This window comes from Canis lupus, chromosome 2 (genome assembly GCF_003254725.2).
Source record: "Canis lupus dingo isolate Sandy chromosome 2, ASM325472v2, whole genome shotgun sequence".
In the NCBI taxonomy this organism is placed as follows: domain Eukaryota; kingdom Metazoa; phylum Chordata; class Mammalia; order Carnivora; family Canidae; genus Canis; species Canis lupus.
Genome location: NC_064244.1, coordinates 22,891,735 through 22,904,310, shown reverse-complemented (window position 1 = coordinate 22,904,310; position 12,576 = coordinate 22,891,735). Strand labels below are relative to the sequence as shown.

At 43.7% G+C, this 12,576-nt stretch overlaps 1 protein-coding gene across 1 annotated transcript in view; it reads left to right on the top strand.

The window, feature by feature from the left end:
- The first annotated feature begins 224 nt into the window (after positions 1 to 224).
- The window catches only part of DHTKD1 (dehydrogenase E1 and transketolase domain containing 1), a 52,021-nt gene continuing 39,669 nt past the window's right edge, over positions 225 to 12,576 (top strand). Inside the window, exon 1 of the mRNA XM_025445207.3 lies at positions 225 to 472. Coding sequence (XP_025300992.1) covers positions 316 to 472 — 157 coding nt within the window. The 5' untranslated portion in view covers positions 225 to 315. The remainder of the gene's footprint in view (positions 473 to 12,576) is intronic.

Below are 12,576 nucleotides of genomic sequence, written 5' to 3'. Positions count from 1 at the left end.
GAAATAGACGGAGATAACGAGTTTCGTGCGGGAAAGCAGAGCTCGCTCGGCTGCACACTCCCGGCTGGCTCAGCCTCCAGAACCGCATGAGTCCCGCGGGTCCCGGGACGTGGCTCCGCCCCTCCGGCCGCTGGCCTGGATTGGCTGCCAGGCCCGGCCCCTGACCAATCAGACGCGGGGGCGTTGTCCCGGGGGCGGGGCCCCGCTTCCCGCCTCCAGCGCTGCGCCTGCGCGGGTTCCAGGCGCCCAGGAGAGCCCCCGCTGGCTCGCGGCGGCTGCTGCCTCTCGTCTTCTGACCGCGGGTGCAGGCGGGACATGTCCGCGGCCACAGTGACAGCTGCAAGACGAGGCTTCTGCCGAGCCCCTCCGCTGCTCCTCCGGCGCGGATACCAGACGGAGAAGGGAGTCTATGGCTACCGGCCGAGGAAGCCCGAGAGCCAGGAGCCCCGGGGCGGCCTGGCGCGCCCTCCAGGTCGGGGATGGAGCGGGGCCGTGGGTGCAGGGGCTGGGGCGGGGGGGGCGGGGTCCTCCCAGCTAGGCCCGAGGTGGGGTGCTCCTGTGGGAGCGGAGAGGTCGGGCCTGGGGGTCTGCAGGGTGCGCTCAGGCGGGTGGGGGCGGGGCTGGGGGGCGAGGGCGGGTCGGGGTCGGGGTCGGGGTCCTGGTCTGACCCGCCTCGGAACTGGGGAGCCCAGGGCTCGAGGCCTCGGCGTTGGTGCCGCGCCTGGGCGATCTTCCCCTGGTTCCTGTGCGGACTGGTTTTGCGAGGTCTCGTCTTTTCTTTCCCCGTTGGATGTGAACTTGTGGGAACTTAGTTTTTTGCGAAGGCGGGGCTGCGGGGGAGGGGGAAGAAAAGAGTTCTCAGATCTCCCAGCTCCTGGGGTTTCCTCAAGGACGCATTTCCAGGGCCGTGTCGAGCAGACTGTAGGGCGACGGTGAAGAGGGCAGTTGGCTGGTGGTCTTGGACCACAGCATGGTGTGAATTATTTGTCTCCCTGACCTAAACTAGCCTCTTAACTTTGATTTCAGAGTTTTAAACTCCTTTCTGCATTTAGGACTGTATTACTGGTGGTCTTAATGGATTAGGAGACATGAACATAAGTGTTTGAGACTTTCTCTTTGCATGCTCATGTGCAAGAGACCTATTTTGAGTATTTGGTTTATGCTGCAAAGTTGTCTAAATTTTCTATTAAAAAAAACATTTATTTGAGAAAGTGAGAGACAGAGAGCACTGCTGGCACGGGGGAGTGAGGGGAGGAGCTGAGGGAAAGAATCTTCCAGCAGACTCCTCCTGATCCTGAGCCCGCCCCTCTGGCTCCCTGATCCTTGAGATGATGACTGAGCCACCCAGGCACCCCAAGTTGTCAATATTTAATCCTTACAGAATAGAAGATGAATACAGATTGATTATTAGAGGAAGACCATTTGGCATCTCCAGTCTAGGTATGAGATTAACAATGAAGATCCTCTTCATCATATAAGTACCCAAACTTTGAATCTTATATTACCCACTGGAACCTCAATATTTTGCTCTTGTCCTCAGGGGACATTTATAGCAGACCCGATTTCTGTCTCTTGGATGTAATGGGCCTTCTTTAGGGAACGCATTTTGGCCAACTGGATTGTTGTTAATCCCTTGAAGGTAGGACTCTTGGTGTCTTATTTCACTTTGCAAATCGAGTGTCAAGAATTTTACATGTCAATTATTCTTAGACTTAAGTGTGTATTCAAATCACTTTGAATTGGTTTTTAAAATGTCAGCTTCGGGATCCCTGGGTGGCGCAGCGGTTTGGCGCCTGCCTTTGGCCCAGGGCGCGATCCTGGAGACCCGGGATCGAATCCCACGTCGGCTCCCGGTGCATGGGGCCTGCTTCTCCCTCTGCCTGTGTCTCTGCCTCTCTCTCATTCTCTCTGTGTGTGACTATCATAAAAAAAAAAAAAAAAAAAAAAAAAAATGTCAGCTTCGGGGCACTTGGGTGGCTCAGTTAGTTGAGCACCTGATTCTTGATTTTTGGCTCAGGCCAAGATCTCTGGGTGAAGAGATCCAGCCTGAGGGCCCTGAGCTCAGAGAGGAGTCTACTGGAGATTCTCTCTCTCCTTCTCCCCCTCCCTACTGCTCTCTCAAATAAATAAATAAACAAACAAACAAATAAATAAATTGTTTAAAATGCCAATTCCCAGGCCTCCCCTTATCTTACTATTCTAATTCAGTGGTCTGAGATCAGGTTCAAAAATATAGATTTTTATTTAGGCACCCCAGGTAATTCTCTAGCAGAAAATACATAGCCATCGATGGCCAAATGCTGTTATAAGTCATAAGGGATGTATGTGTAGGACATGTTTGACAATCTCTTCTTCATTTAAAATCATATTAGTGTGTGCTCAGTGTACAATTATTGTGATTTTGTTTAAGATTTTCCCTCACAATTGAGTCTTTATTTGATTTTTTTTTTTTTAAGATTTTATTTTTAAGTAATCTCTACAGGCAATGTGGGCCTTGTTCCATCAAGTGAGCTGGCTAGGCCCCCCCTGATTCATTTTTTTAAAAAAATTTATTGATTGAGAGAGAGCACAAGCAGAGAGGTGGGGAGACAGGCATAGGGAGAGGGAGAAGCAGACTCTCCGCTGAGCAGGGAGTCTGACTTGGGGCTCAATTCTAGGACCCCAGGTTCATGACCTGAGCCAAAGGCAGACACTAAACTGAGCCCACCCAGGCATCCCTATTTGATTCTTTTTTTTTTTTTTTTTTATAATTTTTATTTATTTATGATAGTCAGAGAGAGAGAGAGAGGCAGAGACACAGGCAGAGGGAGAAGCAGGCTCCGTGCACTGGGAGCCCGACGTGGGATTCGATCCCGGGTCTCCAGGATCGCGCCCTGGGCCAAAGGCAGGCACCAAACCACTGTGCCACCCAGGGATCCCCCTATTTGATTCTTAATAACAACCTGACAGCTGAAAACTAAGCCTTGCTTTGGAAAAACCTGAGCCAGTGGTTTCTAACTGAAAGACTGTATCCAAATCATCTTGGGAGCTTTGAGCTGGTGTGGTGTGAAACATATTTCTGGGGTTGATTTTATATATAATCCCTTCCCTCCCCATCACTAGTAATGAATTTGCTCGATTGTAAGGTGCTTGATGATATTTGAAAGTTCATTACTGAGTCAGAACTGCAGGCCAAGGGTGGCCTCATGTGGTATTTGGAGGCAAGAATGAAATCAATGCCTGAAAACAATTGTTTGTTGCAGTCATAGGGTCTAGCTTAGGGAATTTTGTTGTTAAAGGCAATAATTTTGTTTATATTCTTATTTTTTAACTACTTTGAATAAAACTGAAGGGCAAGTGGGCCACTCTGTAACTTTCTTCAAAATTACCATTGCATGCAAGATCTGTGACAGGTTTTTCTTCTCTTCTGTTTCAGAATTTACTTCATTATTTTGTAGTGACTCTGTTTGTAGATCATGATCTCCTACTAGGCTGGGTAGGAGAAAGGGGGAAGGAGAGTTGGGTCTGTCACTTCCAGTAGCATCTCTCTGGCCAGAACTTGGTCACTATATATCTTCAAAAGAGACTGGCAAGCATAATTATTATTCAGGGTGGCCAGGTACCAGCTAAAAATTATGTGAGGAAAATGCTGGAAAATAATTCATAATCACTGCACTCTACCCCTCCGGCCACTCAAATAACCTAAGCTTCCCATACATAGAATGTATTCATGTCTCTTCTCTTCCATTCATTCTTGAAACCAGCTCAGAGTCTATTATCTCCGGAGAATGTACAGTCCTCTCTGTAGGGCTGTCTGTGTCTTCTCATGATCGGGAATGTTATAAACTGCCATGCGTCCCCTATTGACACATTCAGTATACAAAGAAAACTCACATGTGGAAAAAGAAAGAATGAGAAACTGCAAGCAGTCACTGTTCAAACGAGTTATCAAATCCTGTTGGAGAGGAATGATAAAAGCTTCTTGATGTGGCTCCCTAGTAAGGTCACTACATTCCCTTGGCTCTGCCTTCTGCGTCCTCATCCATTGTCTTCTGGGACCATTCTGATGTGGGCGTGGGGGAGTATGCCCTCCTTGGGGGCTGCACACCTTCCACAATCTACTTTATTTTGGTATAGTTGGGAGCCTGAAAGTTACTTTAAAGGTACTCAGTTGCAGGGCTTTTTTTTTATGACTGGAACTAGGATTTGTTTGGCAGTACAATTTTCTTTTTTCTTCTTTTTAAGGTTTATTTGTTTATTTGAGAGATAGGGGTAGGGGGGAAGGGGCAGAGGAAAAGGGAGAGAGAACCTGAGCAGACTCTTCGCTGAGTGCAGAGCCAGATGTGGCTCGACCCCGGGACCCTGAGACCATGACCTGAGCCAAAATCAAAAGCTGGATGCTTAACCCTACTGAGCCACCCATGCACCCCAGCAGTACAATTTTCTTATGACAATCATAGGTTTGCAGTCTTTTTGCTTGTGGTCATTCTATGAGCAAATTGCCTTTAGTCAAAGATCTCATCTAAACCTACTTTTAAAGCCTTGAAACCTCTGGTCTTTTACTTACTGCTTCTGTGCTCTACCCACTCTAAACTTAATGGTGCTTACCTGAGACCCTCTAGAATAATAGTGGGAAGGCAACACCCTTCATTGGACCTTGAAGGCTCAGCTGGCTCCCATTGTCTAATAGTGAATGCTTTCTAGAAGGTACTGGAAGAAGAGTTTGTGTGTTCTCTTCCCTCCTGCAAAGACAGCCTCTTCCAAACCACCTTTTTCTAAGTGCTTCTAGTTTCCCAAATTTGCCAGGACCTGCCTTCTAGGTCCAGAGGCCTCCCATTAGCAGAGCTAAATTTCCCTTTATCTTTTTTTGCTCAGTCTAGCTTGACCTCATCTTTCTCCCAGGGCTTTCCTGAAAGTGACAAGGAACAGTGATCACCCACTACTAAGCCATAGCCCCGTGGACATAAAGTCTGCCTGCAGGATATCACAGGTGATACTTTCACCGCGTGTTTTGTCAGATAGCATCACACAGTGCTCATTAGCTTTCTTGTCTGAAATGTCTGGTCCTTGACACCTGCTGCCTGACTGCTAAGCCAATGTCACAGGCATTTTAGGCTCTGTTAGGGTAGCAATCCACTGGGTACCAAATTATGTATTAGATAGGATAAGTTCAGGGACTGTGTCAGAGATCTGGAGTAACAGTGACTTAATTAAGTAAGATGAGTAAAGGTCTGAGCTGGGATGGCAGCTCTGCTCTGCAAAGTCATTAGGGATTCAAGATCCCTCTGTGTTGTTTCTTCACCATCCTGTGGGTGTTGCTCTCTACTCTGGTCCAGGATGGGTCACCACTGCATCCACAGTCTCCATCCACATCCTCCAAAAGGGGGAAGGAAAAGAGAACACCTCTCCCTTTAAGGGCAAGACTCAGAAGTTGCATACATCACTGCTGCTATCTTCTCACTCATCAGAACTTAGTCACATGGCCAACTGGCTGTCTAGAAGGCCGGGACATATGTCTTTATTCTGGGTGGCCATATATTCAACTATCTATTACTACGAAAAAGAAGGGAAAATGGATATTGGGAGTTGTAGGAGTCTCTGCTACAGACATATTGTAAAAATCTGGGGCAAGCAACCCACCTTCAACTTTTTCATCTTATACTAATTTTCAAATTTGGAGCACTGTGTTACTCAAAGCCTTGCTTTCTTTCTATTTTCACTACTGGGATCCTAGTCTCGGCTTTTAATTCTGGTCTGCTGCTGCTGCTGCAAAAAAAATAATAATAATAATTCAAATGTTTTAACCAAGATCCACGGATCCCTATGGAAAAGTTTCAGAGGGTCTGTGGACCTTGAGCAACTCTGTGTGTGTCTATTTTTAGGAAAAGAGCATGTAACTTTTACTGAATTCTCAAAAAAAGAGATCCATGACTTTGAAAAGATAAAACTGCTAGCCCCACTGGTATTAAGATTTGTAGCCTAGTTCCTGTCTGGCTTAGACCAATCTTTCTGAAACATTGGTTTCATTGAGTCGTTTTCTTAACTCAGATGTCCAAAGGCTCCACTTTGCCTCTCAGAATAAAATGCAGATTCTCTAGCTTGATAGTCAATGCTCTTCATTTTTTGTGACCCATTCTGCTTTCTTTCTTACCTCTCTCCAACATAAATTCCCCCACATTTTAGGCTTTATCCTATATGCCTTTCCACTGCTTACCCATCTCCATTCCTGTCTCCTCCATGACATCTTCCCAGACAATGCCTGCCTATCCTAATCTGAGCCACTTCAACTCTTAGTATGGGATGGACTAAGATGGACTTGGACTCTATTGAGGTTGTTTTTTTTCCAAGATTTTATTTATTTATTCATAGACAGAGAGAGAGAGAGAGGCAGAGACACAGGCAGAGGAAGAAGCAGGCTCCATGCAGGGAGCCCGATGTGGGACTCAATCCTGGGTCTCCAGGATCATGCCCTGGGCCAAAGGCAGGCACCAAACATCTGAGCCACCCAGGGATCCCTCTATTGAGCTTTTTACGACTGAGTGCGGTTTTGTGTAGGGACCTATCATCTCACCTTGTAAAATTCTGCCTGGTAAAGATTTTGTCTTACATTCCTCCCAGCTCTACATTAAACGGAATACCTATTAACTGACTTATTCCCACCAGGAAATGGAAATATGATTCTGTACATGTAATTTGTTGTAACATTTAGTGCACTTGAACTTTGGGTACACCACCATCATACCAAGTATCAAGAAAGGAAGCACCATACACGTTGGGTAATATAATGTATTACTGTGTTTTAGAAAAAGTAATAATTTCTTTTTTACTGATGAACGCAGTGAAGACTTGCTGGGTTTTTTCTTAAATCCCATTGAAGTGTGTGCTTATGGTCAGTTCTATTAATTAGAACAGGAGTACGTGGTTTAATTAATGTCTGCCAGTTGTCCTGAAAGGTACCCTATTGGTTGAGAAGAACAATTGAGTTGATGTGATGGATCACGTCACCTTTTTGGTATTGGCAAAGTCAATTGAAGGACAAGCCCTACTGAAAATAGTTGCATGGCACCACCCACATCACAAGTGACAGTGCAGTGGGAAGACTTACGATCAAAGTTATGGTGCCTCCCTCCTCCTCTTTGCCCTTCCTTCATCAGCCTTCTTTCTTCAAATATTTATCATGGCTGAAAATCAATGCTTGCATAGGACAACTGCATCATTTGCTAAGACTTCCATTACACTAAGGGTTTAAGGAGATATTGAATTTGCTTCTAGTAACCTCTTAGATGGCAGTGGTTTCACTAGTTAAAATTTGACCTATGATGAGTGTTCTTTGTAGCTGGTGATTAGTAACAGCTTGTACTTTAACCTCTGTAAACCTCAATTCAGGTAAACTTGAATTTACTTATGAACAATCCCACTTTAAATGGAGGAGTGCTGATTCATGAGTATAAATTTAATTATGGAGGATTTGGATCACAAAAAAATGGCAGGATTTAGGGATCAGCAGAAGATGGGAGCCATAGGATTCCAAACAGCATTGAGTGGTTACTGACCTTGCACTGAGCTTTAATAGTTGAAGTTGTGGGTATATTGCATATTAGAAATAACAGGAGCCTTTACTGGAGTCATGGGAAAAGTAGTTGAAGAAAATCTTATTGCACAGAGATTTTTAAAAATTTACTTAATTCTGGAGTACAAATGCAGACCAAAAAAGGCTAATGGCATTAGCTTTTGTACTTTTTTTTTTTTGGTTGTCTCCGTGATTTCCAGTTCTCTCATCCCTTTTGCCATTCTGGGCTTCTGTTTTCAATTTTTTTAAAAAAGATTTTATTTATTCATTTGCATGTGAGAGTTAGTGAGAGATAGAGCACACAAGTGGGGGGAGGGGCAGAAGGGGAGGGAGTAGTAGGCTCCCCGCTGAGCAGGAAGCTGGATTTGGGGCCCAATCCCAGCACTCTGGGATCATGGCCTGAGCCAATGTCAGATGCTTAACCGACTGAGCCACCCAGACGCCCCTTCCCTTTTCAATCTTTCTTGTAGTATAATGGATAAATGACTGAGTTGAAGTCAAATATGCTTGAGTTCAAATTCCAACTTCTTCACTATCTGATCACATTTTGGAAGTCACATAACCCTCTTTGAGCCCCAATTAACTCTTCTGCAGATAAAGATACCTATTTCAGAGTTGTTGCAAGGGTTAGGTAAGATGATATGTGTGAGACACTGACTACAGGGTGTAGCAAAGGTTAGTGCTCACTATCATTTCATCTGTGACCCTTATCTATCTTGGCAGTGATTTAGAAAGGATTGGGAGAAAAACAGGATCAGAACAAAGTGGGGGTTTGTTTTGTTTTGCTTTTTAGTTTAGTTTTTAAATTTTTTTCAAGAAAAATATCTGGCGAAATAAATTTATTTTATAAGATAAGAAATTTATTTTATAAGCATATGAGGATATGCTTCTGCCTTTGGCTCAGGTTAGGATCCCAGGGATCAACCCCTGCACTGAGCTTCCTGCTCAGCGGAGAGTCTGCTTTGCCATTTCTCTCTGCTGCTCTCCCTACTTGCTTGCTCTCTCCCTGCCTTTATAAATAAATAAATAAATAAATAAATAAATAAATAAATAAATAAATAAATAAACAAACAAGCAAACAAACAAACAAATAAAATCTTTCTAAAAAACGATATTATTAGTTTGGGGTGGAAAGAGAGGATATGATATAAAATGAACTCAGTTTCACAGCCTACGTCTGTGTTGTACAGAATATGGTACTCTGGTACAGAGTCTTAGTGTTAATGTGGGTATCTACGATGTTCCTAAGCTGAAGCTGGGGTCAGCTGTCACATTTTAATGGGGTTCAGAGGGACTCCAGTTATAACATTCTCATTCTTGGAATTTTCATGACTTCATAGATACCCAACATTCTCATTCCCACTTGCTATAAGGATATGCTGCCTTGAATACAAGAGACTGTGGATACTATCTAGATATTTTTGGGAAGAGGCTATTATGACCAGATGATGAAAAAGAACTATACTGACTTTAAATATTTAGTTTATCTGTCTATGTACTTCATAATGGTTAATATGAACCCCTTCTTCCTGAAAATAAAACATTCCTCATTGCCCCCACTGTGCTTGTTTGAGAATAAAGCAATTGATGTAAATATCCCTACAGTAATTTTTTTTTTTTCATTCTCCCATTAGCTAAGGTTCTTTTGGTCACAAGCATCAGAAACCACTGTGGCTCTCTAAAGCAAAGAGGGAACTTTATTTGAAAGATACGAGGGAATCTCCCAGAACTGAAGGATATGTGCAGCACCCAAGACTGGGGTGGAGTGGAGGGGAAGAAGATCAGAACTAACTCTAGGAATATTGGTAAAAGCTGTGTGTGAGCTCACAGGGCACAGCTGTTAATGTACTTAGCTCCTATGCTACCCATAATGCATGTCGGGGTCCTCGAGACCCCCCCTACATATAGAGATTCACCAGAAAGACTCATGGCGCTCAGCCTATAGTTGTACTCATGGCTCAGGTTTATCACAGTGATGTAATAAGGATCTGGATCATAATGGAGAAAAGCACAGGAAAAGTCACCTCTGGAGGCACCTTTGTGCAGGCTTTTTCATGCTCTCTGTCCCATGAGGGGTGACACAGACTGCACTCCTCTTCTAGCAACACAAACACAGTAGTATATATACCCTGGAAGTCCATTAGCAACTTGGCCCCCAAGGTTTTTATTGGCAGATGTTCATGTAAGCATCCTCTGTGTGTGCCAAAATTCCAGACTTCCAGAAGAAAAGCAGGTGTTCAGTAGAAGCCACGTTGTTGGCACAAACAGGAGGTGTAGCAAACCATCCTTATCTCCCAAAACCAAGTCATAAATTCTGGAAAGATGAAATCGGACCCACCTTGATTCAGGTGTCTTTGGAATCTGTGAATTGGGAAGGAGGCAGAAGGGAATGTGGTAAACATGGTCTCAGGATCCTACTTTCTGGAATGAGAGGATGTGGCTCTCAGAAAGAGGGGCTCAAAGCAAGGAAGGAGCATCCACTGCAGCTCTTGTACTGTGTGTTTGAGGGCTCTGGAGAACTTTCATCAACGATGATTGTGTGACTCTCTTATGATATGCTGAATCTTAGGACTTGATTCAGTTCATAACAGATGTTTCTTGAGCATCTACTATGTGCCAGTCTCTTAAACCAGAAGCATGCTTTCGGTATTTTCCATTTTGTTTTGAAGAAGCATGTGTCTCTCTGCTGCTGTTTTCCCTATTTTCTCTGGCTTCTTAGAGATTGAAACATCAAATTAAATTCTTCTGAACTTCTATAGATAACCTAAGTGCTAAGTTGTTTGGATGGTATTATGCCTAACATAAACATATGCATTTTTCTTTTACAGTAATCCTTTGGTTTATTTTTACAGTGATAAAGTTATTTTTATGAGGAATATATGTATTCAGTTGCTGTGCTCTCATCCTCTTGTCTTTTCACTATTTGCCACAAAAGTAATACAGGTGAAGCACTTTCATCCAAAGCATTTGAAACTAGAACGTGTTAGTTTCATGTTAATTTCAAAAAGGTCATTAAAGCAAGGAGTAAGATAAAGGAATGAGAGATGCTTTAAATATTTTCACAAATATATTTATTTTTGTTTTCATATTTCCAAATCTTTAAAAATAAGAGCACTTATGGAAGCAATCTGAATGCAACATTTCTCCAGATTTTTTTTTTAAAGATTTATTTATTTATTCATTCAGAGAGAGCGAAGAGAGAGGCAGAGACACAGGCAGAGGGAGAAGCAGGCTCCATGCAGGAAGCCCGATGTGGGACTCGATCCTGGGTCTCCAGGATCACACCCCAGGCTGCAGGCGGCGCTAAACTGCTGCACCACCGGGGCTGCCCCCATTTCTCCAGATTTTTATGATTTCTCCTCCAACATTTTATTTTCTCCCATAGCAAAAGCCTTAGGTACAAATATACCTGATTCTTACAAGCATGAAGTCCATGGGTGGGGACAGGTGTGCCAGGGGACATGGAGAAAACCTCTGAAATCAAAAGCTTTCAGAGCATAGTAGGTGGCAAGTCAGTTAAATGGATACAATTTAAAGAGTTCTATGCATGTTCACTGTGGAGAATTTAGTAAATATGATTAGCAAAAAACCAAAAATCAGGAATTTTAATATAGGATAATCCCTAAGTTTTAGTCCATTTCCTTTACACATATGAAATATATATACACACATACATATATAGGAATACTATAGATACTAATATTATGCTATATAGACTATGTAATGAAATATGTTTTATGTATTATACACATATACATTTTAACAAAGAGCAGGCTCCTGCTGTATATGCTGCATATAGTCTTTTTTCCTCCTCATACACTTAAGTTTCTCCTACAACATTGTTTTGCAATGGCTATTGGCAAAGGAAGATTAGTTGACAGCACTATGGCTTGTCTCTCGGAGGATGGGCGGTTTGCAGAATTAGAGGACTGATAGTAGGGGAAAGTCTATGAGGAACTTTCGGGGAGGGTGTGGTGATGAGTAGTTTCACCTCCTATTGTTCCCTGGGGGAAAGCAGGTTCCAGTTAGGTCAGGGGTATAAGGAGTGTTTAGGGAAGAGGGAGAGAATGCAGAGAGATTTGTTAATCATGGAGCAGAATTCCATGGAATTCCAATGGAAGGATCTGGGAGGCAGAAAGGGAAGGGATATGGAATTGGATCTTCAAGAAGAAACCAGAGGGGGGCTCCTGGATGGCTCAGTACATTAAGCGTCTGCCTTTGGTTCAGATTATGATCCCAGGGTTCTAGGATCGAGCCCTACATGGGTCAGGTCATGATCCCAGGGTCCTAGGATAGAGCCCCATGTAGGGCTCCCTACTCAGCAGGGAGTCTGCTTCTCCCTCTCCCTCTGCCCGTCTCCCTGCTCATGATCCCTCTCCCTCTCTCTCTCTCTCTAATAAATAAATAAAACCTTAAAAAAAAAAAAAAGAGGAGGAAGGAAGAAACCAGAACAATGGAAGGAGGGCCTGAGAGAAAACAGAGGGGCAGGATGGATATAGAGGTGCAAGGGGGGAGAGGCCCCCACTCTCTGGCTCTGCCAGAACAGCAGTGGACATGTATTCTTTGGAGTGAGCAGCATGCTTTTATGCCAACTCCTATGCCTTTGCTCTAAAGTAGCTTGAAAAGCCTGGTGAGCAGTTAAAAATGGGAGCAGTGATCTCTGTGAGCGGACATAGGTTCACTAAGAGAATGTTTTCAACAAGGCTACTAATCTGAGAATGGTGATGATAACCTTACATGTTTACTATTGGACTTGTCCCACTAGAGATATGGTTTTGTACGTGTTACTAGAAGCTGTGGAAAGTGTAGGAGATCACCCAGAGAGAAAATAGATTGAGAAAAAGGCTCTGAGCAGACGTGCAGAGCACTGTTTTAGAGATGAACTCCCCACAAAATTACTAAGGTTGAGTAGCCAGTGAGGTAGGAGGAAGGCCAGGATCTTGCAATGTCACAGAGCCCAGGGAAGAATATGGGATTTTTTGTTTTGTTTTTGGAGGGTGGAGGGAAGGAGAATGTGGTTTAATTGT